Source organism: Petromyzon marinus, chromosome 22, assembly GCF_048934315.1.
Source record: "Petromyzon marinus isolate PM22_M1 ecotype Great Lakes invasive population chromosome 22, UKy_Petmar_22M1.pri1.0, whole genome shotgun sequence".
Lineage (NCBI taxonomy): Eukaryota > Metazoa > Chordata > Hyperoartia > Petromyzontiformes > Petromyzontidae > Petromyzon > Petromyzon marinus.
This window is the reverse complement of record NC_133688.1, coordinates 15,922,769-15,949,411: the sequence shown is the minus strand read 5'-3', so window position 1 is coordinate 15,949,411 and position 26,643 is coordinate 15,922,769. Positions and strand designations below refer to the sequence as shown.

The 26,643-nt window shown below is 44.1% G+C and overlaps 2 protein-coding genes across 6 annotated transcripts; one reads left to right on the top strand and one right to left on the bottom strand.

Moving 5' to 3' along the window:
* The first annotated feature begins 123 nt into the window (after positions 1-123).
* Positions 124-18,301, top strand: LOC116944936 (LIM domain-binding protein 3). 5 transcript variants are annotated; one of them, XM_032958897.1, is made up of 10 exons: positions 124-252; positions 1,948-2,142; positions 9,978-10,129; positions 11,624-11,690; positions 11,821-11,837; positions 12,803-13,000; positions 14,542-14,562; positions 15,320-15,483; positions 17,721-17,757; positions 17,888-18,301. In XM_032958897.1, the coding sequence occupies exons 2-10, from the start codon at positions 2,047-2,049 to the stop codon at positions 17,982-17,984; spliced, it is 849 nt and encodes a 282-aa protein (XP_032814788.1). In that variant the 5' UTR covers positions 124-252; positions 1,948-2,046; the 3' UTR covers positions 17,985-18,301. The 5 variants fall into 5 exon arrangements, with proteins under 5 accessions (XP_032814788.1, XP_032814790.1, XP_032814786.1 ...); XM_032958895.2 differs by having other exon boundaries at positions 189-346; XM_032958896.2 differs by having other exon boundaries at positions 221-342.
* Positions 18,302-18,371: 70 nt separating this feature from the next.
* LOC116944935 (dnaJ homolog subfamily B member 14-like) lies at positions 18,372-26,377 on the bottom strand. Its single transcript, XM_032958894.2, has 8 exons — positions 26,065-26,377; positions 24,993-25,206; positions 24,670-24,815; positions 23,458-23,727; positions 22,833-22,909; positions 21,968-22,077; positions 20,120-20,361; positions 18,372-19,236 (listed from the first exon to the last, which is right to left on the bottom strand). Exons 1-8 carry the CDS (start codon positions 26,195-26,197, stop codon positions 19,112-19,114), a joined length of 1,317 nt encoding a protein of 438 aa, XP_032814785.1. The 5' UTR covers positions 26,198-26,377; the 3' UTR covers positions 18,372-19,111.
* Between the last annotated feature and the right edge of the window lie 266 nt (positions 26,378-26,643).

Genomic DNA, 26,643 nt, shown 5'->3' with positions numbered 1-26,643 from the left:
AAATACGGTCACACAACTCCCATGACCGACACTGCGTGGGGGAAGCCTTCAACAATGGATTAACAGCGGCCCAACATGGCAAGGGTGTCATTGAAGGGGAGTGGGGGGCTCGGGGGGGGGGGGCTGTGGTTTCCCTAAGTCACACGACCCAGTGGGTGTGGCGTACTGCACTGGTGACGTTAACGGCTTGTGGCTAAATGAGTGCGGGCTTCAAGAGGAGAGTGCAGGCGTGAGTAGAAGGCGGGCAATCGGGTAAGCGGTGGCGGGACAACTTTACAAAGCTGCACTGAACTCTCACCCAACGCGGAGTGTTTGCGTGCTCCATTGCAGAAAGGCTCTTTGGTTGGTGAGTGCATGCAGCAGACATTAATAAAGTGTTCGTATCTTATCGATACGAGTGTATCTTAAATTGTTTTAATTGTAATATATTAAATGCAGATGTTATTTTAGTCATCGATGTCGGTGGAGGAAAATGCATTCATTGAACTTCACCTTGATAACAAATTGGTATTCGAGGACTGTTTTGTGCGTGCAGTGTTAAAATATGTATTTTGTGATATATTTTTTCTTTCTCCGAGGTACACTAATATGGTACCCATAATATCAGGTTCATGGTATTCGTTTAAGTGCATGCACGGTTTAAATTAGTCCTCAAAGTGTAAGATTAATACTTGTTTTCGTGTTTAAACTGGTCTGCTGTAATGAGGTTTATGGTATTCTCGTGATTATCTCAATCCAAACCTATTAATATTGCAACCTCGATTCAAATTCCATGAAAATCAACTTATGGGATTACATTTGACACGTTAATTTTGTGCGACTTCAAAGTGCAATGGCAAGTCGGTATTAATAAGCGTCATTTGACACGGTAACTTCGCTTTGAAAATACGAAACACTTGCAGTCAAATTGTGAATGTGCAAAAAACGCGAGCGAGGCTGCCCTGAAACTTAAAACCTGCAAAGCTTCGCCGTGAATCTACTTGTCTGTTCGTGTTGACCGTTCAATTGCTCTGTGTGTGCGTGATAACACATCGGTGTACTTGTTAATTTTATCAAATGCTCCAAAGGCTACTCGTACCTTTTAAGGCTGGCGGGAGGGATGTCTCCCCGAGCCCAATTTAGCTGCCCCTATTTTTAAACGTGCGAGGTACTTCGTACTAGCCGCATCCTGTGGCCATCGTTCTTCCTCATGCAATCTATCAGCCGTCATAAAATAAGCCCCTTTAATTGTAATTGATGCAGCTACACGATAGTCACATTAAGTAACACCGTGGCGCGCGTTATGTCTCGCTCGGGTCATCCTTAAGCTCTTGTCGACACGTGGACTTCGCTGTCGTTGACTTTGACGAATATAGAAAACAAGTTTCAAAAAGGGGCGCTATGCTTTGTTCACAGCAGTAATTTGGAGTTCCGGTAATTGATCCTCGTTTACCGACAGCCTCGTGTGCACTTGCAACCTTATCTCACCAGATTTAAAATAAAATTATAAAATCCCAAGTAACGCAACTCACGCAACCTTTCATCTCTCGGCACGGCAGTTGCACCAATGGTGCAAGTTTCTTAAATGCCATTGCCTCAGCAGTATCCATGGGTACCCTACAGATGGTCGACAGGTCATGTGTTGTGGGGTAAAGTGTGGAGAACTACCACCTATTCCAGTGTGGAAGGGAATGTCAAAATACCCTCCAGAGAGGCTCTCTAGAGCTCCCTCTAGCGGAGGCCCTTCTGCCAGCAGTGGTGTGAACAGGCAATTGCAGGGCTGCACCTTTATGATTAGGTAATGGAATCTATTCTGTTCAAAGGGCACTCGAACATTTGGCAGGCGCAAAGTGACACTTCACATGCGGTGTTGTCCAAGGCAAAACGTCTAATTAGTTCACATGAACTCGGATAAATATTTCTCGTTGCGAGCGTCGCTCTCCCTCCCTCCTGCGGTCTTCTCCACAGGGATTTGGCCAAGGCAGGCCGAGGGAAGCAACCGTCTGTCTGTGAGGAGAACCGTGAGGCGCTGATTCGGTGACGCTTTTGAGCAACAGCGGAGGAACCATGAGCAGCTACTCGGTGACCCTGCCCGGGCCGGCCCCCTGGGGTTTTCGCCTGCAAGGCGGCAAGGACTTCAACATGCCGCTCACCATCTCCCGGGTTAGCTTCCCGTTTTTGGGTTGCCACCTGTCCTGGGTTTTCCACCCCCACACCCCTCCCACCCCAAGCCACGATTTTCCTCTTCTTTTGTTTGTTTTGAGGTAGCTCTCTTTCCAAGGGGAAATCAGTAAAGCCTTCCAGGGACACTGCTGGCTTGTCAGTTGCGTAATAATATACCGCTCAAGACGCTTCGTTTAAATGTAGTCCTCATATTTTCTGGTATTGTGAGATAAACTTTTGATATATCCTGGGTATTTTTTTGTTCCTCTGATGCGGCGGCCTTAGTACTCGTCCCACCGCCACTTTCAGCTTTGGACCACCGATTGTTCTTGACCTATATCTCGGAGGGGCCCACGAAACTTGATGGATAGCATCGAAATTGCAACTGGATCTGCTGCACAGAAACAATGCATGGATTATTTCGGGGCAGTCAATTGGTCAGTCCGAGGTAAAGAGGAAAGTTGAACCTGGACTTGCACAGGGGCAGAGGGTCCGACAGCACTTGCGGAGGGAAGGAAGTTCCAGAAGTTGGAAACAAAACAGCAGAGGAGAAAACGAGTAGCTGCACCAATGTTTATCATCGTGATATTATGGGAAATGCCGTAAGAGTCTCAATATATTACCGTGGCAGCTTTCAACCATTTCCCTATCATGAAAACCCAATCAAATGTTGGCAGAAAATGGTTCTTGACACATGCGTTTCTTTTTTTACAAAACAGACTCCTTGGGGTTTCGAGACTTGTGTGCTGCCAACAAAGCTGGTTCTGACATTAAGATGGCATTCATTGCGCACAGTCCGGTGGCGTTTTCATCCCTGCAGAAATTAGACTGCCACGGGAATGCTAAGAACACGTGCAGATGGGAATCTTCTCTCGCCTACGAGTCACTAGTTCGGAGCTAAGCCTTGCCTCTCCAGAGTGGTTGGCTTACTGCTGTTGTTGATTTTTTCTACTTTTTTTGTACCACTGTTCATCCTCAGCCTGACTGTAAAGTTCGGCTCTGTGTGTTCACTTCCATTTTCGTTACGCAGTGCTGTGTGATCGATTTAGAAAACACGTGTTGCCACATTAATCATGTTATAAATACAGGGCACAATCTTGAACTGTAAGTATTGCTATTACTGTATTATCGTTTGCATTGTCAGGGTGCTCACAACGTGAAATTCAGACATACTCAAGAACGCAGTGGAGTTGCCGTGGCTGGGTGGCTCATATGAGAGAACTGAGCCAGTACGACTGAGGTCCTGGGTAACAGGCATCCACTCATCATTTAAACCAGATTCTCAAGTCTAGCAAGTTGATCATCTCAGCCTGGTCACCACTGAAAAAAATACTTTACAATTAAGTATTTTTTTTTGCTACATTACGTCCCCGATTAATTAAAATATTTATTTGTCATGCAACAAATGCAATTCTGATAGCAGAGTGTGGTAGAGTGCACCCCCTAGTGTGTAAATATGAAACAAGGCAATTTGACAGGTATTTATGAAGTTATGCGAGAACTCGGAGTGCTCACTGCTCTGGCAAGATTTACGAATGGATTCCTTGCCTCGTGAAATGATGCCTATAGTACACTGCGAATACAATTGGAAGGAAGGCTAAAAACTTTTTTTCTTTTAAATTCAGCATAGCATAACTTAGTGGATATACCGCTTCATTGTGCTAACGAGTCGAGTGAAAATGTGTACGTGAGCAAGCATGTGGCGGTACTGATCTCCGTTGATGGAGCTGAGTCAGCGGTAGAAATGCCACCCTCCCATGGCAGAGGCGAGAACATCCAGTACCTCTGCGTAAATAATACGCCCTCAGCCCCGATCTCACTTCTCCACTGTCTTGGTTAAGTATAAAAAAAAATGTGATGGACAGATCACTCGGCCTTATCTCATCGGGGGAAAAGGGCGGAGTGATCATCATAATAATGACAATAATTTACAATCCCTTTGTCAATCTACTTCTGGATGACGGCCTTCCTGCACGATGTACGTCACTGGGGATTGTTTAACCGTACTTCACCACGCTAGTCTGTGTGGGTTGGTGAAGAGGGAGGCCCCAGGACCGTTTTTGATGTCACTCGCTACTGACGCTAGCCGCGGCCGGTAATCGAACTCAGGTCGCCTGACTCGTAGCAATCCTCAAAGAACGCAGGTCTGCATCTATGGGCTTACTGCTCTGCCCCATATTGCTGGCTCTACGCAGAAACAATGCATGTTATTTAATTAACAATTCTAATTGTAGTGTTTTTTTTTAATTCCACACAGCTGGCATTTATTAGAGCCATGAATTAGGAGGCAGCATAAATAACCCAAGTTGGACCTGGCCGGATTCCGTGATGTTTGCCGGGGTTTGTTGCCGGCGCTCGCCTGTATTGAATTTCCTGCGTGCATGTCTAAACAAAAATAGCGGCGGGCGGAGTGGACTGGACGCACGTCACCACCAGAGAGCTGGGGGCTATGGGGGAGTGTGGGGTGACCGAAATATTTTTGTGCGTCCCTAAATTTGCCGTAGTTACGTCAACAGCCGGGTATGAGGCCTCACGACATTTTCAAAGAGCTTGTACTGTGTGTGCTGGTGAGCATGTCCATGTTGGAGGGGTCCACCTGTCCCCCTCGCCGCATTCAAAACGAACTTTGTAATGCGTTACACAACACTTCCCTGGTGACTCTGCGACCTTTGAGTCAGTGCTGCTGCTGCACGCGAGTCCATTACGTTGTGTCTGCTTTGTATAATTAAATGTTCGAAGCCCTGTGTCAAGCCACTGCTGGATGAAGGCCTTCCTCCCGAAGCGGATTGTTTGACCGTGCTTCTCCATGGTGGTTAATTGATAGTTGGTGAAGAGGAGGCACTGTGACCAGTTAGTAAATCGATCTGCACTTGGCTGGGAACTGAACTCTGGTCAGCAAGTTCATTGCACAGTGTGCCAACTATTGTGCCACTACTGCACCCCTATTCACGTTGGTAGGCTTCAAGTATTTATTTTTTAGCGTTGAAGCATTACACAAACTGTGTTTTATATACTGTACATGTAAGCTTACATAGCGTGTCATTTATTTATTTATAATATGGTAAATATTATAAAGGTTCCATTGTGTAGGGGAATGACGTTGGTAATTCGCATGACATTTTGGATGGCAGTTAATTTGCAAAAGCAAGAAACAAATGAGACTTATTCACTATTTTGGAATTCAATGCCATTGATTTGAGTAAAGGCAGTCTCTGGAACAGCTGTGTTGAACAGCCCTTGCTGCACTTTTCGGATTGCCAAATAAATGTGTCTCAGTGGCCAATGTCATTTTCTTCAGACCATTTACTGCGGTGGCCAAAATTTCGTTTGACCTTCTGTCAGCTCATCTGTTACTTTGTGAGCAGGGTTCGATTTTAAAAAGAAATCAGTTTGTACCCAACAACGTTGTTGGACTAGGCCGATGCACAGAAAGAAGAGGCGGTCAGATTCCACACAAATGGTATTAGATATTTTCCTGTTGTCATCTTATAAGTCGAAGACATCGGAAGATAAAACCTGCGTTTGCTGTCAAACATGTACGACCCCGATTTTGTTGTCCTTTCTGGTTGAGACGAGGCGAGAGCTTGTAGCTGTTGAAAACAGGGCATTTACAAGAGCCCTACTTAAGTTCAAATTCTGTAATCCTCGTGACTTAAAGGTCATCTTAGATGTGACATTTGGCAACCGGCTCGATAAGGTTGTTTGGCAGATTTTTCCTTACATTTCAATAGGCCCGTTAAATAATTTTATTGAAAATGATTGTGCAGATGAAAAAAAAAAACGAATTCTGCAGTGAACATTGTTTACATGGGATCTAACGGCAGTGCGATTTTTAACGGCGGTCACGAGCGGCATCCGTGATCATTTACAAGTTGGGGCGACGTTGCGAACCTCAGTGCTTTCTGCCGTTTGAGCCACGTGACCGGGCTATTTCCGCGCTTTAAAAGGAGATCCTTCAAGCAGTAGCTTGGCTGACACAGAAGGAATGCTAGCGTTCAAGGATGTGAGGTGTAGATTCAGGGACCTTGACCCCGCGGTGTAACCTGCCGGGTGCGCTCGGATCACTGGAGCAAACACTCACGGTGTGAATTTAGAGTCAGCATTTTATATTCATAACAATGGAAAATAATGACCACGGGTTGCACATCAAAATTTGTGAGTGTTGTTTAAACATTTTACAGGTGGACGAATTGGGGTAGAACAAAAAGGCTTGTATGGGGCAGAATTATTTAATAATCCTTCACTCAATGTTGTTTGTTATCGTGGGAACATAGATAAAATTTTTACTTTTCGTCATTTATTTCAAGCGGTTGGGGGTCACCTGAGTGTGATCAGTCTGTTCCACACGTCCTGTATCTTCACCAATGTGCACTGCCCAGTGTGGCGAAGTGCGGTCACATCTCTCCCCCAATGCTGCTTTGGGAGGCCTTCATTCAGCTTTAGATTGATCATGACTGATGATGATGATCATTATTATTTTTTGCTGTATCTCTATAGAGGCGGATGAGTTTATTTTTCAAGGTGGCACTGTGTCCTTTATGAAGAAAATTGGTAGTTGCTGTGAATTGTTTCCACACTGATTTGGCCATGGTATACGATAGCCCACAGGCTCTTTTTAAATCCACAATTTAAAACCGACTCTTGTCTCAACGGGATGGAATGCTTATCGGTCCATGTTTCCACAACACATTATCAACACGACATAAATGGGGGCCTGGGATGGTGGAACGTTTTATTTAAATGGCAAGTGAACAGGACCTGAAATAAGTTCCATACTTTACTCAGTGCAAGCGATGTGATGGCTTCTCATCGCTTCAGCTGTCCCAGCTGTGACCATTTCACCCTCATTGCCTCTCCCACTTCACCGCGTTGTCACCTGACATCCTGAACACAATGTCTGCTGCTTCCATGCCCACTCTGCCAGACGCGTGCAATGAGATCAGACTATTTATAGCCGGCTATCCTTGGCTTCCTCAGGACAGGGATTCAGGGATGGTGGAGTTTTGCTCTAGCCCGTTCCCTGCGCACCATCTTGCATTTGTGAAGCAAACCCCATCTGCTTGCACGGCAAACCAGCTTGATATATCTTGCATCGACATGGAAAATGCAATCTCCTCCAGAGCTAAAGTTTCACAGAACATTATGACCTCATGGTGACACCATTAACACAATGGACTCAAATAGCCCATGCTCATTAATCGACTTGTTTTTTTATGAGTGTACTTCACTGCGATGCTTAGCCATATGGCCAAGCTGTAATGGGAGAAAAATTCTGAAGCCATCGAATTAACTGGCGATGCGATCATTTCCGATGGGTTTTAGAAGTGTCATAACACAATTACATTTTTCCTCATTTGATCCTGGCACTGCAGCTAGACGTTCTGTGTGCACACTCACAAATACTCTGCTGAAATGCTCACACAGCACAAAGGAGGATACCTTGTGCCCGACACTGCCCCGAGGCTCATGTTTCTGTCTACGTAAGCCAATAATATAGCATTACACCGAGACCTCCACACTTTTTGCCACCACGGCCTATAGGCATGGCATGCCGCTTTGAACGATAAACACAGCTGTGTGAGCTGTGGGCGCAGTGCGCTCCCACATGAACTTATGGCGCTGTGGTGAATAACACTCGACATGCGTTCTTGTCCTCATTCGTGTCTACGCCAGTTATTGCACTGTGGTAGTTTGACTGGCAATTTCATACGCATATAACCAACGCATTGATTGATTGTATAATTTTTTTTATTGCGTTATAATTACGGGTGCCTGTGACCAAATCACCTGGTATGCACCCAGTCTTGTCGGCACTCTGAAGCTCAGCAGGGTTGGGCCCGGATAGTGCTTGGGACGGGCGACCACCTTGCATAACAGGTTGTTATAGGCTGCTGCGGGGTACGTGCAGCGCAGCAGAGGGCAGTGCGGCCAAATCCATAGTTGTACAAGACTCATTTGCTCTCTATCTTCATTAACATTTGCTGACCAGCATGGTGAAGTATGGTCATGAACCCCCACAGCTCGCAAAGGATGTGAAAGTCGTCATCCAGTCACGATTTGACAAAGAGCGTGTCCATGCACAAGCTATAGGTCGTGTTCAATTGTAGCTACATTTGGGCTATAAGAGCAGCACACAATGGGTTACTATAGCAAAGTATTTGCCGTTTTTAAAAATGGCAATTTCACCATAATGAATTACCCACAATGAATGTGTGTAGAAATTATTTTATGTTTTCTTTGAATTCTCAGTTGCTCGTAGATAAGTCACCGGTGAACAATCAGATAAAATCATTGTCAGTGTAACGATTATGCACATCCACCATATTATAAAGGACGTTATAAATGAAGCACAAATGACTTCCACGGACATATTGAGGGATTTAAAATATATAATTTTGCAGGTCATCGTTTTGTATTCGGTGCCAGGTGTGAGGGCTTTATCTGAATTTGACATCCTGCAGCCAAAGCTGCAGCGACCCCTTCACTCGTGTCCATCAAGTCAAATTTTTCTTCCAAAGGTTGTGTTGAGCTTGACTTTGTAAACGTTATCCCTCTAAGGCGGGTAGATGGCGTGCCCGCTGCAAAGCGACATTTCAAATGGACAGCTGTAAATTCTTTCCATTCGGCAGCGGTGATTCACGGACGCGACGTAGATGTCTGCTACTCCGAGTTTTCCTGGCTCCCGGCCAGCATGTGTAATCTCTCTCCACAATAGGGAAGCAAATGTATTTTAGTCTTAGCACATTTTAATTGGTTAACACGTGTCTGTGAGTGACATTGGTCCCAGAAGTGTTGCATTAAGCAAGTGTTTATCGGTGCCTGTGTGCACGTGTGAGTGTCAGCGCATTTCAATTGCTAGCCCGCGTCTGCTTAATCCGCTCCTAAGTAAATTTATTTAATGTTGCGGCAGACAGATGATATTGAGTTTGTGTTCTAAATTCTAAAACCGAATAATTCTAAAAGATACGGTTTGACTGGTCAATTGTGCATCTAGACAAGACAATGCGACGATGATGAACATATCGAAGCAATAATTGGCAAATATACACAAATACATTATAATATTTAGGCTTAATTTGCACTTGCATGTATTTTTATATATTCGTGGTTAGGTGAAAACGTGTGTATGGAGTAGTTGTTAGTACCCTGTACGGTTCGAAAGAAGTTCAACATCCATACAACTTATTGTTTCCTGGTCATTGGTGACATCATTGGCACATGGTATCTGAAACTGTGCTGGGACTCTTTTCGTTTGATTCAGGTTTCAGTAAGTACATGCTGTGGTATGTGAACATTATTACTGGCCACACCACTCCTCTTTGTGGTTTGCTAGGCTGAATAGGTGCTTTATAACAGCACACGTCCCAACAGTCTATAATGCTAAATGTGGGATCTTGGAGGTGACTGGGAGGTTCAGGGATCAGACTATTGTGCTGGAATCGCTGAGATCCTGCGTCACAGCCACCAATGATTCATAGAGTTCTCAAGTGTAGAGGTTATTTTTCACTTAATTTGGTAAAAAAAATTGCCGTAAAATATTTAAATATTGGTTGTGCTGTCAAGCGTGTGAGAAATCGTCTTGTCACTTGAAAAAATTTCGGAACACATTCTGTGAAAATCTTGGAGAGATCTGAATGGATTCTTCATCTCTTGACTCGACGCCAAATCGGTACATTTGGAATAAAATATTTGTTTTCGTCACACGTGCATATGACAGGGAAGGGTTTCCAGCTCAATGAAACATGACAACTTGTAGGCTCCTTCACTGTTGCTGCCACTCCTGCTGATGCTTGTGCTGCTGCCGTCACTGTGCGTTGTCTGCCTGCGTGTCACAGGTGAGTGCAGGCAGCAAGGCGGCCCAGAATGGCATCTCGGCTGGTGACTCCGTGCACCAGATCGACGGGGTGCCCACGGATAACCTCACACACGTGCAGGCGCAGACCAAGATCAAGAACTGCGTGGGGTCGCTCCGCATGACGCTGCATAAGTAAGGGAGCCTCGCATTCAGCACGTCTGCTCCTGCAAAACACCCCGGCGTTCTGACCCCTCATCCTAATTTCTCATTAGCACCCAGATAATGAATCTTCAGTCCCATGGGATTGATGAACGGGGACTCCATGTTATACGGGGTATCGATTTCTGAAGAGTAAGAATACGTTCAGAATTTTCTTTTTTTTTTATCGAACACAAGCGTTTTGGCAGGGCTGCCCAGATGTTGCTGGAGGCCCGGGGCTGGATGGCCAGGACCGAATTTCATGTGAGGGAAGGGACCTCCCTCATTCATTAGCGACAAAAAAATAACAGGCCCTTTGTGGTGCCATCTTTTACGAGATGCCCTTTTTTTGTGGGAAAATTGCCCTGACATGTTATGCCATCTTGCCCACTCCAGCTGCGCACAGGGGGATGGCTACTCTGCACAAAGGGGGCACATAATTGTACCACTTTTTGAGTATATGAAAAAATATATGTATCTTTCAACATATGAATAATAGACAGATGATTATGATGATCAAACTTTTTTAAAATAAATCAATAGGGTAGCATTCTTATGATGCGTATTTGTAAAAAAAGATTGTAGATCACCCATCCATCAGTGGGTGTCTCTCGCGAGCAACCACAATCATTAAACACGTTTGTCTACTCCCCAGATCGGGTGTTAACCTCTTAAAAAACAACATGCATTTTTTATTTAAAGCTTTCGTGACTGCAGGGATTCATATTCTTGGTTCTTTCGGTAAAGTCACGTAGAAGGGAAACAATAAAAATATAAAACAATAAAATTCTCACGACGTTTCGACTGCAACACAAGCAATCATCATCACAGTAACATTTTTAAATTATTACCAAACACCACGCCATGGGCAGCAGGGGGCAGTGCAGCAAAACCCATTGTTGTACTGCACTCGTATGCTCCCACATCTATGCACCTCACCTTCACCAACCCGCACTGGCCAGCATGGCCAAGTTCATGTTGGGTTAAACAACCCCCATGGGCTCCACGCCATGGAGAGGACCTCATTCATGTGGTTTGGATTGACAAAGGGCTGTACATTTTTACGATTAAAAAAATATTTAAGAACACGCAATTGGACGTGAAGCATGACATTGCGACTCATTTTAATGGGTTATAACTCAATGGATAATTGAAGCTCGGTTAAGGGCGCCATAGTTGGCGACATGTTAACTACCTCGTCTGGTATACAGGATTTCGTGGGTTCGCTCCCGACCCTGACACCTGCGTATTTTGAGTTTGCATGTCTCTGTCCTTGTGGTCGCGTTTGTTTTTTCTCCGGGTCCCTCCACATTTACAAACATGAGTTTTAGAGTATTTGACCGATATACATTTCCACACGATAAGCCACTTCGTTGAGCTATCGTTAGTGATGGCTGAGTTGCTTCTGAAAAAGAGTTATATATAAAGCTCAGTGGCCCTCGCCTGGTAACATCAAAATATTGAATTGAAAAATCTGCCTCCACACAGATGCAAGCGGCCCCTGCCTATGCATGGCCCTGTGATTGATGCTGCAACCACCATCCCACACCAGAAGGTGAGGCCTTAAAATCCTGAAATAAAATACAATCAAAGCCTGTGATCGCAGATTGTACTGTGTGGACATGTCAACAACTTGTAACAGAAACATTTTAATTACTCCTTTTTATTTCTTTGCATTTCTATAGATTTTATCTCCACATGGGTGAGTGCGGTAAAAAAAGTGTGGCTTTCTAATAAAGAATGTTTTAATCTGAGCACATTCTGTGAGATGAGTGTCATTGGCTTAACTTTAATCACTTGAGACAAATTTGCATGATGGGCAGTTGAATACTGTGTGAATGACGCGTAGATTACGTGGCTTGGAGTGGATTTTAACAAGAAGCATGACATGAACGTAATTCATTATTACACTACAAGCCACTAAAAGCCTGTCCTACAGATGGGGTCCACTATTTTCCCAAACTATAATCCTTCATGAAAATGCATTGCATGAGTGACACTGGGGCTTATATATTACTTATATTCAGTACTGGCTTGTATTTGACATATTATCCTTATGGCAGTACCCCGGGGTACCAAATAATACTAAATGGCCGAGGCAACTAAATATTTTATTTCTGGGACACTATTTTTTTCCAGGGGTGTACTTAACTCCGCGACTGGGGTACTAATCAATCTGACATCGGTGCTACTCCGCGATTTCGAAATGCAGCGAGGACGATTGTGCCGAAACCCTGAACGTTTTCACGTACGCACCGTGGTGGTGCATCGTGAGTACAGCTCGTCGAGATGAGTCGATTGCCGCATCGCCGATCATCAAGACTAAACATGACTGTATCACGGACATTATGGTGCCCCGGGGTACCGCCATAAGGCTGATATAAGCATACAAAATGTATGCTGCCCTCTAGTGTTTGTATAATGTCATGAACTATTTTATATCGTCAAGTATTTTTTTTTAGATCTGAAGGTCAAAGGGGCCTTGTGTCCTATATAGCTCATCAGCAATACCTATAGGTCCTTAGTTATTTATGGTGAAAAGGAGCCTTCAACTCGACTCTTCACGTACAACAAAAATGTACCCAAGAAGATGCTGGGACCGACGGACAACTCGGAGTTTTTCGTTACGAGGATTTGTTTTTTTGTGTCTTAATCTTCCACCGACAGCCAAGATTTCATTAACCCCACGGTTATCAAGGACTCGGCGGTGTCCACTCACAAGCCCATCGAGGTCAGGGGCCCCGGTGGCAAGGCCAGCATCATCCACGCGCAGTACAACACGCCCATCAGCATGTACTCGCAGGATGCCATCATGGATGCCATCGCTGGACAGGCTCACGTGCACGGCAATGATGTCCCCAACGGGTAAGCGTGATGACCTCTTGTGTGTGTGCGCATTGTTTGTGTTGTCACGGGTGACGTTCGGGTTAAGTAGACGTGCAAAGATTAAAACCCAAAGCACATCGACTCCCTTCCTCCTCCCAAATTTGGGATCACAATTGGTGAATTGCTTTTCGTCGTTCGCTCGGATTTTTTTTGTCGTGTCGTCAGCGTTTCTTTCGTCAGTCTCGTACGTTCGTTCTGGCTTGTCCCCAGCACGACTGAAATCCAAAGGTCAATTCTGGGTTTTCTGGCCGCCTTTAATTAATTAACGTTGGTCAACTGCAGCGGTGGTCTCATTTCGGGCAACAATAACTGCACGGATAAAATTACAATAAGTTCAGTTTTTCACTTATTTTGGTAAAATCGCAGCTATGAGGATTAATAATATTTATTTGACTGCCATGCAGGAAACCTTTCTGTGTAGTAGGAGGACATGTGGGACAGTTTGCACGTGAAGGGATTTCAGAAGTAGTCCCGTGATAACTGCTTCTGCGGGTCATTCTCTAAAAATCAGGGTTGCACTACTCTTGACAAGATGCTAGTAATATAAATGGAATTAAATTAGGGGGGGGGGAAACAGTTGATTTTTACATGCATAATTCATGTATCGTGCGCATGAGAATCAATTTGAAAATCCATTCATCGTTAAATGGCTAAAGCTTAGAGCGCGCGTGGTTGGTGGCTGTCAGGACCTGGCAGATGAGTGGTGTGCACCCACATAAGGCGGCGGTTTATTTCAGGACACTGCCGATCAGTGGATCGGCCCCATCCCACTTTTGTTGCGTCTCTAGTCAGATGTATGCTCATGCTCAGAGATGTTATTCACATCTCGGTATCAATAATTTTTATTTGGTTCCCTCCTTGATCGATGTTTTTATTGCTACTGTGGTCCAACTGATGATGAGACACCTACCCATACTGGATTTTTATTTCTTAACAGCTGCATTTTTTTAAATCCACATTTAGACATCTTGTAAAACTAACAGTGTTAGCAAAATCTGAGTGTGAAATAGCACTTGACTTCAGTTGAGAAAACTTGTCGCTTTTTTGCGTGAAAGGCAACCAAAGCAGTAATGTCAAAGCTGCTACGTCTGCATAATTGTTCTTTGTGGTCCTGCTTGTAATTACCAACATGTGCTTGTGTGCATACATTCACAATAAGTGATGCGCCTACAATTTGCTTCTCTCATTTAGTAATGAGAGCACAGCATTTGTTAACGTTTACGCTAAACTGGTTCGTGCAACCACTCTACTATGGGCCAAGGTACATGTCAAATGCCAGTGAGCGACCCATGTACCTGTTTGCTTTGAGTGTTGGCAAAGTGCTTCGTGATTGTGCTATTTTTCATGATGCCATGTGTTTCTGTAACCCCATACCCTCTATGACAAAATTCCCACCCGCACTCCATTCCTCTCTCTTCTAACCATGATGCAACATACCTCGCCAACCTCTTTCACCGTATTCCAAAAACTCAAAAAAAAAATGTCCATGGTGCACCACATTTACACGCTACTCTTTACAGTTCCTCCGAGGCCACTGGGGGGTAAGTAAAATGTTACTATTTGTTTTATTGTTTTTTTTAACAGAAAACTACATTTAACACGTAGTAGGTTTTCGCGAACAATATTAAGGTTCATAATTGAGTTTTGGCTCAGATCGCCACGTGACTAAAATGTGTGTTGTACATCCATCTCCACCTGACATAGCCGATTAATGAAGCTGTCACGTGATGAACAAACGTGACCAATGTATTGCTGCTTCAGCAAACCCGGTGTGTTAAGAGAGCAATCCACAACATTTAACAATTTGGTATGACGTACTGCTGGCAATAACTACTGTATCAGTGAAACGTCATACCATATTATTAAACGTTCGTCGTAGCTACCAGTGAAACTTTATACCAAATTGTTAAATGGCGTGGATTGCTCTCCAACATACGTGTGTGCTGAAGCAGCAATACATTGGTCACGTTTGTTCACGTGATAACTTTATTGTGTTGGGTGGAGGAGGGTGTACGACACACATTTTATTTACACAATCTGACTCAAAAATCTATTATGAATCAAAGATAATTCTGTTCTATTAATAATATCCATTGCCTTTGAACGAAATGTACTAAACATACTAAATGTTCTAATGCCTGAAACTGCGCATGGGATTTTGAAGGAAAAAAAAAACCAACGTTTAAAACAGTGGTGGTGATCGTGGTGGTGTAATTCATGGCAGGAAGTTTGACCCTTAATGGTGAGGATACAGCTCGCACCAATCTCACCCGAGTCGTCACCCCCTATTTCCGTCAGGCTGATCGCCAAGAACCCACAGGTGGACACCACGTCGCACGTGTACCAAGCGGTGGCCAAGACCACCACGGACTCGGACCGCTCCGAGGAGGAGATGCTGCGTCTGGGCAAGGCGCAGTCCCGCACGTTCCGCATGCTCGCGCAGCTCACCGGAACAGAGTATAGTACGTGTCCACATGGTCAACACCCTGCGTTCAGAGGGCATCGGGCCATTAAAATCCACGAACAATCCAACGCGAGATGAAAGCCTCCAAAATACATTGCCGTCTCTCACGGTCTCGCGCGTGCAACAATTCGTCTAGCTCCTGCGCATGAGATTATTTAATTGCTCCACATCTGAGGTTGATATCCTGTTAGGTGTGTTTCCTCTTTTGTCTTCGAGCAATGTGACCACCAGCCGCATTCCTTCTCGCAACGTGTTCTGCCCAAGACCACCGCTGCTTTGAAATGCACCTCCGCATCATTGAATAATTTTCAGCTTTTGTTCCATTTTTTATTTCGATCGATTGCTGTGCTGAATTCATTGAGGACAGAAGTATCTCTAACAACCTTGCGCTTGTTAGTCAGTCAATCTCCTTCCTAATTTCACCATCTCTGGATCTTCTTCCTAGATGCCTTCATTTTGAAAAAAGGTATTCATAATAATCACGTATTATGACTCTATTTAGATGCTCACTTCATTCTCCACTCCAGCACTCTAACTTATATCATCTAATAAATTGCGTTATGTTGTAATGCGTTTTGCCCTCATTTAGTAGTTGGTTAATGCCTTCAAATATTTGGTCTACTTCATCATAATGGCTTGCTAATGAAGCCTCTATTTAAATAATCTTAAACTTGTAGTGATTTCAGAGCTTAAAGATTATCTGATAAACTGCCCAAAGTACTCTTGATGTTTGATTCCCGGAGAACATAGAGTTTTGGACTTTAGGAGAACATCAACTCAGTTGATGCCCAACCCATTGGGAGTTAACCGAACACACAGTTCACATGGTTGTAATGGTGCCCGATTAATTCAAGTTTAACCGTTGAAAGTCCGATCTCTTTCTATATATATAAAACGTAATTTTATGTTAATGCAATGTTTTTGTTACTGCCATATATATGTAACTATTGTAAGGTTATTCTTACGTTATTGTGTATTATAATCAAAACACGTATAATGGTATTAATGCAAAATATACATCATGGACATTCAGATTGTATACACATAAGTCATCCTTGGCAATATAACATTCTCGAGTATCATAGATACTCGAGAATGTTATATTACACAACCCATCATCCCACAGCCTTCTGGGAATGCATAATCGCAGCAGTACAAGCAGCCTTCAAACTGGTTTCAACATTTGGTGTCTCATCAGTAGTCAGGCTTGCTTGAATCAATGCTGGTGAATATATAGCTCCTAGTTCAGTGTAAAACTACAGACAGCATTGTGATCACTGCGATCAACAATCATCGCTATTCTCTTATTTAGTGTTTACTTACACCCATATGTAAATGGACAATTTTGCACAAGGTAAGTTTTCCGAGCAGCGATTAAATAACTCGCCAGTGACTGGTGCCAGCATGTCAGCCTGCAGCCTCTTTGGTCAACTATCCTGCGAATGCTTCTTCAGAGCAGAGCAGATATTTTCAGACTTATCGGTTGAAGACCTTTTCCACTCTGGTGCCTTTAAAGATGACAGGTTTAACAATACTTCAGCTGTCTGTCCTTCTCTGTGCTCTTTTGTTAAGTGTCATTGCCCAAAAAGTGGTAATGACAAACATGGATAAGTTTCTTAAACTAACTCCTGCAGAGGGGTTCTCAGTGCTTCGCGCCTCGCCCGTCACCGTCCCCCCCAATGCGTGCAGATACTACTGACTCTATTGTATGTAGGGTGTGTAGGCATATATGCCTATAAAATAATGTTTTTGGGGGAGGGGGTCGACAATTTTCAGAAACCTGTTGAATCTTTTAACCCCTACATCTGGGGGTGGGGGGCTCACTTTCTGTAACTTCTTATAATTTAGTTGACACTGAACGCCAGGCTTTTATAATACATATGCACCACTGCCAATGTAGTTCCTTATGTTGTGCTGAATGCAATGATAGTTTTACTTAGCTGTGATTGAGATGAGCAATTGAAAACATTCGTGTGAAAAGGATATCTATTGCCATATTAATTTGAAGATAGATTTTTTTATGGTAAATGTTTGGAAATAACTTTCTTTAAATGCAAGTGAATTTGGTGTGATTACATGCAACAAATTATAGGACATACCTTTAAAAGTCCCTTTTTACAGCGACCTTATGCACTTTTAAAGCAATGTTTGAACATGTATGCTTCCAACTGATATTGCACATTGACTAAACGTGGAAAAATTTTGCAGCACTAATTGCTTTGTATATTTTTCTAGTGCAAGATCCTGATGAAGATGCTTTAAAGAGAACCAGGTAAAATTCGTTTCCATAACCCTTCAATTCACCGTTCAAAAGCTGTTGATAGAACATTTAATCGGTTTCCCCATGTTATCATCTGCAATGCACCTGTCCTCCAATCAGTCTCGTGTTGTTGCGATTGCAGAGAGAAGTTTGAGAGTCAGGTGAAGGGGCCACGCTTCAACAAGCTCAAGGAGTGGCACCACGGCCTGTCCGCTCGCTCTCTGCACGTCAAGAGCTGAGAGGGAAGGGTGGCCCATCTCCCAAGTGGCGGCACAAGCAGAGGAGCGGGCAGTAGGCCGACCCCAGTTGTCAGCCGGCTTCACCTCTCCTCTCTTGCCAATCCACTTCGAAACACACATTAACTGCATCCACGTGTGTTGTTGGTAAATTTGCCTTACGGAGTGCCAACTTTCTTCTATTCTTCTGGCTTATATTTTCCCCGATTGTATATTGGTGTTTTTTGGTGTGCTGCAAGCACTCTTAGTTTACCTGCAGTTATTTCTGTTCACCTGCTGCACAAGAAATGGAGATTTCAATAAAGTGTCAATGAAGCTTACAGTTTTGTAGCCTTACACATTAGATGCAAGACACATTTGTGATAAAAATAACATGCCTTACAACATGAATGAGTGCATTTAGAATTTATTGTAATAAATTAACTGGATATTGGAATAAATAAGATAAGGAGGTCAAATACGAACAATATGCACACAGATTTGAAGGACATTTTCACACAATATACAACGGGAGAATACTTAACGATATATTTTTTACACAATCATCCTTAGCAACACTACCTATATGTCTACAGCATCTCGGTCACTGTTAACATCAACCATCACTATTTCCTTCACTACTGTCAATAGCTTTTCCATTAAACTCGTAAAGCAAATGCACCCAAAACCTGCAGATGGAAATGACTGGCTCGCATATCTGCACACAAACTCAATGATAAGCTTCAAAATGGACCAGAGATAAGGATGCTTTCATCATTTCACATCACAGGTGAAAACATATCAATACTGCCGTGTGTGGTTAGCTCAAGAATTCCGTAGATACCAGTGGCAATGAGCAGCTGCATGATGAAAGCAGAGAGATTACCAACAGAAATCTAACAAAAGACCCACTTCATTTGACAAACTACATTTGCAAAAAGAACCGAGTGAAACCAATTTTATTTCATGTAAACCTGCTTACCTTTCTAGCACCCAAACTCTTGCCACCAAAAAATAAAATTAACATTCAATTTGTATTTCTTAATGCTGCGCAACTGGTCCCCTGCCACGGTAAGGTAGGATGCGAGGTGTGATCTGGCTTGGGTGTCTGGTAGGGGCAGGACTGCGTATGTGAGCGTGCGGGGTATGTGTCAGCCGCCCCGGAAGTGCTGACTTAGGCGCTCCAGCGTGTCGCAGCTGTCTGTGCGCATGCTTTCCGCCAGGGCAAGGTACCGCTCGTCTCTGTACACCTTCGCCTTGTAGAGAAGTTCGCTTTCTGAAGAAACAACAGGGAAGCCCACGCATTTATCAGCACAGAAACCGTTACGATCACCGTTGGCTTAGCATGCCTGGCATCAGCCTTGGTGTAAGGAATGAAATGGGGACCTCCTCGCCAAAAAACCTATATAATCATGGATGATATTGGTTGCGAAAGCCTACGTGTTAAACTCTTTGTAGTCTGCCTGACGTCTGGGCCCCTCTGGCCTGTGGGCCCCATTGCAGATGCACCACCTGCACACTCGTTAACCACGTCACTGATGTTCACCACAGTACTGCTTCTGAAGCAACTTCATTAGACCTTAATCTATACCAAGGGCTGTACATTTTATGTCCTGGAAACTGTTTTTGTTGCTTGTCAAGTAACACTAACATTTAAAATTTTCAGGACTGGAATAAGCCAAATCAAGTAAACACCCGCATTTAAAATAATATTCTGTGCTCATATTGATAACAGCTGAGATATAAACTCACTATACTTAACAAATTGCACTTTACAAAATATGGAAAAACTGAGATACCTTGTATGGTCCATTTCTTTGCATTTTGTTTAGCAGGATTGTGAATTTATGATTGCCTATGTGTTTATACATTCAAGTAGAGGAAAGTTTCTATTTATGATACTGTTCCTTTCCGAATGTGAGCTTACATAAGAACATTATTATTATTATTCCCTTTGCACCTTATCAAATTTGTTTCCACACACTGCCAGCCCAAGCTTTATAGCTGTTGTGGTTTTCACAGGAAACAATGTTTGCACGTAAACTATACATCCTCTTTACTTGGACACAATGACATCAGTAACATGCGAGAGAACCAAAAAAAGATTCACCGCCCCAAACCAAGCGTGCAGTGCTCGTGCGAGTGCTCTCTGTACGCACTGTATTGGCGCTCGCGCTGGCAGGATGAGCGCAGTCCACCAACGTAATCGTCCTCCACGCTCTGCTCCAAGCGTCGCCATGCCTCTGGGATTGCTTTACCCCGACCCCACGCCTCATCTCCGTCGTCGTCATTCTCCGCCACCGCTGGTGTCCTCTTGTCCGTGTGAATTTGCGCGTCGTCGCTCACAAAGTAACTCACGCCCAGTCTCTGCGTGCGCCGGTGGACTGTGTGTCCCAGCGAGCTGCGTGTTGACAATTGGGTGTAATTGAGAGCGTTAGTGCGGCGGTTCTCGCGCTGCGCTACGAACCCGGAGGGGGACCCCGAGTTCAATTCCCGCTCACGGCCAACACCAGTGACGGTTATTTGAACCGGTCCTGGGCCTCTCCTAGGTTGACTCGGCCTCAAATAAGTACCTGGTGTGTTGTGTAAACATTGCTACAGTGAGACAAAGGCGGTTGGGTGTGGTGCTGGCCACCCACTCCCTCGTGTGCCCTTGCTGGCCTTTATAGGTGCTCGCTCACAGCCCTTGCCCTAACAGTCTGTTACGGCTATCTGAGGGATCATTGTCTTTGTAATTGAGATATGGCTTGTTAGGAAGCCAGTTTGGTATTTTGTTCAAACGTTTCAGTATCCAGTATAACAAAGCAGTACTCATTTATAAAAGGAGCGTTTTGTTGCAGATCATGTCGAGTAGTGGTACAGCAATTAGCACACTGTGTAAAGAACCCATCGAGTTCCGATTCTCAGCCATGGCTGAAATCAGTGGTGAGCATCATCTGAAATGGCCCTGGCTGCCCCCCCCCCAAACCTTCTTTAGCATATTTAGTTAGTTAGTTCATAGTTCATTTATTTGGTATAGCCCTGTGAGCCATTCGGTTCTTGAATCGGGTGCAACCGCAACAAACAAAAACATGAACAAGAAAACATCTTAAAGTGATTATGTGACTGTGCAAACAGAAAATACAGGAAAAAAATATCAAAATATTCCTGAAATAGCACCGTACACCAACGCTGTGTGCAAAAATCCCAGTGGGATGCAAGTCAAATAACAACAACAACCACAAGACAACTAAGATTAAGGCCATCAGTCTAACTCTGTACTACAATAAACAAAAACATGGCCAAAACAAAAAAAACTTTTCGAAATCACCAAAATAAAAGCCATAAATCCAATGTAACAATGATCATAGGGACTGTGACCGAATTTTTAACAATAAACTACATAAATAAATTATAACACCAAAATCTAGAGCCATATTTTAGGCCACTGAATAGCAGTGGCAGCTAGGGTTGTACAACTCCTCTAGAGCAGTTTTGAGTGAAGATCTCATAGGTAGTGATTCAAGTTGCAGTTTATTGGCAATAGCATTCCAGACCCTGGGGGCATCAATAGCAAAGGCCCTTCCTCCAGTTTTTGTACGGCAATAAGGAATGTGAAGCTGGTAGGTGAGCGAAGACCTGAGGTCAAATTTGTTCTTTGAAACAGAGAGGAGATCCAGTAGGTAGTCTGCGGAATTTTTTGTAAGTACATGAAGTATGGTTAAACAATCTCCGTAACTAAACGTTTGGGGAAGCCTTAATTTGGCAGTCGATTGACTAAGGGCTGTACATTATTTGTTCTGAATGATCATTTCTACTTTTTCCACCACTGGCAGTTAAAAATTATACTGTGGCAACATTTTTACTATAAATTAGTGGTAGGGAACCTCGGGGCCATGCCAATCAGGCTTACCAATTAAAAACATGTACAAACAATATTTATCCATCCCTGCGAGCATCTTAGCTACAGATTACTAACATAACATATGTTAACGGGAATGCTATATTTTTTAAAGGTGCATACTTACGGATTAGGAGCCAGGCTGTAAGTGGGTCGCGAGACCATGAACTGCCCAAGTACAGAAACGACTATCAGCAGCACCAGTGGCAAAAACTGTAGCACGCCTGTCATGTCACCCTGTCAAATACACGGGCACAAGGACACAATCAAAGTCAATGCTTTGCATAGTCTCTGATAATGAAATCTCTGTCAATGCTCTATACACTATCTCATACAAAAGGCCTTTGTTGAAACCGAGGGAATTGGCTTCGACTGAACTGAGTCAAAACACGGCAGTAACCTGAACATAGTGTTCATACTCTTATCCACTGCCAGCTTATGCTCCACAATGTACAATGGTGCCACCACAGAACAGGGGCACCATGATGGCGAGATGTTAACTACCTCGGCTGGTATAAGGGAAGTCGTGGGTTCCATCCCGACCCTGAAGCCTGTATATTTGGAGCTTGCATGTTCTCCCCGATTTTTCTCCAGGTCCTCTGGTTTTTCCCTCCACATTTAGAAACATGTATTTTAGAATATTTTGCTAATATACATTTCTACATGATAAGCCACTTCAATGAGCTATCATTTGTGGCCAGGTCACTTCTGAAAAAGAGCTATACTGTTCAGTGGGCCTTAGCTGGTAAAATAACAATGGTTTACTTTTGTGATTTATTTTATACCCACATGACTTTACCGAAAGAACCAGAGAGTATGGATTCCTGCAGTCACGAAAGCTTCAAATCAAGAGCAAATCAAGATTGTTTACTTTTGTTTAGAACAGAACGTCTGCTTCTGCATTACATCGTCCCAGTCTCAGTGCTGGTTTGTTTATAGTCTTTTGTAGGTTAATTAACTGCTTGGGTGACTGCTTAAACAGATGGACATACCAAACTACGCTTGTTTGGAGAGGGAGGGTTTCGTGCTGACTGACGAGGCCGGTTGTTTTCATAAGCTTGGCTCCGAGCTGCAAAAAAGACAAGGTGCATCTTACAACAATCACATATCGAACTATGCTGGTGAAATTGTATTCGCATTAAGAAATGTCAGGTGTCCTCCATCAAAATATACATCAAAAATCAAAGATCTATGTGCCACTATTATATACTCTTGCCAGGTGTTTCTATTATGGCTAGCCCAGAAGGGGAAATAATGGCCTGTACAATGACCAAGTCAACCTCAAAGAGCACAATTACTTAAATGAAGATGTAAAGGGAATCACCCTAGGGATCCCAGCATTGCATTATAACACAGGAAGCTTTTATGGTTGTTATTTATGAAATTTACAACACATGCTGTGCATGGCCATTTAATGGCCACACTGCACCATGCTGAGTCATGCAGATTGGCAGACTCCATCTGGGGGAGTTGCCTGTCATGGATGTCTTGTTAAGTAGAACCCCATGGATCATCAGAGCACTCAGGCACCTTTGACAGAAGCTGATGCTTAACGAACTAAGCCATACTTTAATACAAAGAACCAATGCATTAATAGACACCGAACTGCTTCCTCACCACTCTGAAAGGCGTGACCAAAAAACATGTTGAAAAGTTCTTCGGGAGAGATGTCTGGGTCGGGATCATAGTTGAACCGCGGGCGCCCGCTGTGTCGCCCACTCCCGGCGTATCTCCCCCCCCAGTTGGCTCCATGGCTGGCCCGTCCCGCAGTACCCGGACCACCGGCCCCATCCTCAGCCCCCATGCGCTGCTCTCGCTCGTTGGCCCGCAGGTCATACAGATGCCGCTTCTCCGCGCTGCTTAGCAGGGAGTACGCACAGCCAATCGCTGGATAAAGCAGACGCAGGGAAGCGTAGTTCAATTGTGTTGTACACCCCGAGTGGTTACATCTATATATATAAAAGGGAAATTTGTGAATGTGTGTCTGTTCGAAGTGTTAAGCATACTTCCCAACATGCAAGAAAATTGAAATTTGGCATGTGGGTAGCTTCCAGACTGTACACAATGCAAAAAGTGTAAAAATAGATTTTTGTATTTTTGGGGGGGGGGGGGGGCAATAATGGATATATTTTGCACGGCAAATGAGCGGTGATGTCATATCTGTGATGTCACCCGCATGTGGCATCGTTACGCAGTGTGCCTACTGACGTCGTGACGCATCACCCCCCACCCTCCGCGTAGGCCGTGTATTAATCCAAGACAAGAATCCAAGTCTCGGGCGAAACCGGGTAGTAAAGCTAGTAATGAATAACCACCTCTTTCACACCCCACCACGATTAAATTAGCATGATCCACATTCACAGTTGATTCAAGCATTAATTCGTTTTGATTTGGTTTGCCTGTCCCACAGAATGTCTTCTTCCATTTCAGTCATTCTATTAGTCTAAACATAAAAAACTTGCATATAATTAGTAAATGCAATAATCCGCAATGATTTGATGCATGTATTACGAATATACACATTGATATGAATCACTACATCATTAAAAGTCGAAATGAGCATTTCCTGTGGATGTATGACCAAAATGTATTGCAAAGTCAAGCTTGGAAATACATTGCTCACATAGGTTAGCACTAGAAGAGATGAAATGCTCATGTGACAAAGTACAATCTCCTACATGTTTATGTACTAATCATGGTACCTTAAAGACTACATATAAACAAATGCTCGCCAGGAAAGTGACAACACAATGCATTATTTCAAGCCTGTACAGCTTATATTTCTGCTTCGCTTCTAAACAGATGTGGACTGCATGAGCAAGTGCACACCCTTAAAGGCTTCTGTTGCTCCAGGAGCGTGGTTCTTGTCTGGGTGGAACTTGAGTGCCAGTTTCCTATATGCCCTCTTGAGGTCATCGTCCGAGACATCCCTGCTGACACCCAAGACTTCGTACATGTTCCTGCAGCCATTTATCCTGAAATACATCACCCATTCACACCACATTGGATGGGGAATATATAATGCAGGGCTACTATTTGCTGATTTCAGCTCTTCACAGTTCAGTACTGGATATGTGGAAACATCTTTGTCTGCATAAGCAACATGTGGCCTATAGCCCCCCCTAAGCGTTCGCCAGTCAGGTAACTCATACCTCTGGACGCCATACAATTGTTCAGCCGTGTAGCTGCGCTCGGTAGATATCTCCCCAGTTGTCCTGCAATTGGGGTAGGATTTGGCAGAGGTTCCGTTGAGGTTGGCAGGGTCTGGTCCAGAGTGAGCTGTGTGGTAGTGGTGGTGGTGAAAGGCTCTCTGGTTCTCCCAATGGCGATTCTTCCATTCAGCCTTGTCCAGCTCCACCAGAAGAGCTGCCACCAGTATGAGAAAAAAGTACAGTACTCGGCGTTAAAGCTCTGTGATTATAGCTGTGGTCTATAGTTTACGGTTCGAATAATTATTGTTGGTTTAAATATAAATAATTGTTACCAGTGGAATTAATGTCAAACGTAGTCACCCGCCGCCTGTGCAATATGGTAGGGCAGTTGCGCTTTTCGTTAATACAGGACCATAACTACAATGTGCGCTAATCATTTAGTTTACGGCTTAAGAGTTATGGCTGGGGCTATGGTCTATGCTTTATGTGTACATTGAACAATTTTAGTCGTGTAATCATTGATAGCCATCCTGTACTATTGGAAGAACCCTGGTCCTGTCATGCCTTGGGTCGTAACAGGACTAGGCCTGTCGCCCTGAGTCGTGAAAAGACTAAGGCTTACGGCTGTCTTCTTTGCTGAAAATGTTTTGATCTGTGCTTAATAGATGAACAGTTTAAACCAGTGCGCTGAATTGCAAGGCCCGCGGGCCACTGACGGCCCCTGGTGGCCTTTAGTGCGGCCCCCGACTAGACACTAGGTGTGAAAACACCCCCACCACCACCATCATGGTGCTGCTGTCAAACCCAACAATGGTTTCAAACGTGACGGCCCCTCACACCGATTATGTCTTATTGGCGAAAGTGACCGAACCTCTGAAAATTAGTGAACACTGGTTCAAAATAGTATGAAGGATATTTAATGTGCTATGCGGTAGGAGCACCGCGCCTCAAGTCGTGACAGGACCATGACTACGCTTTAAGGCTTAAGCATTCGGTCCGTAGGCTTAGCAGATATGTATTACGTGTGTGTATATAATAGGTTAACAGTGCAAAGAGTGTTGAATGTAGTCACCCGCCGCCTGCGCCGTGTGGTAGAGCCGCTGGGCCTTCGCGAGGAAAACGCGGCCTCGATCCGAATCGCCGCGGCTCAGCGCGGCCCGTGCCAGGCCCAGGCAACGGAGCGCCTCGTCGCGGTTCCCCTCCATGCTCAGCGCGACGACGTGGACACCGTCGACATTGTCCGCCGCGTTACCGTGTCGCTAAGTTAATAAGTCATCGGCGTTTGTTGGGTTACGAGCGAGCGGTAGCGAGCGGACGCGACCGGTGTGGGGTGATCCTCCATGTTGTGCCAGCTGAGCGGTGTTTACCGACGGCGCGCCGATAGGGACGCGGCTGCGCATTTACCAAACGCGTTTCTAGCTTTTTGTTGTTGTTATATATTCTTGGTTCTTTCGGTGAAGTCACGTAGAGGGGAAACAATAAAATAATAATTAAAAAATATAAAACAATACAATTATTCTTCTACGTGGTGACTTTACCGAAATAACCAAGAATATTAATCCCTGCAGTCACGAAAGCTTTAAATCAAAAATTGTTGTTGTTTTTGTTTGGCGCATGGCACGATTAATCTTCGACGTCTCATTGTCACAGA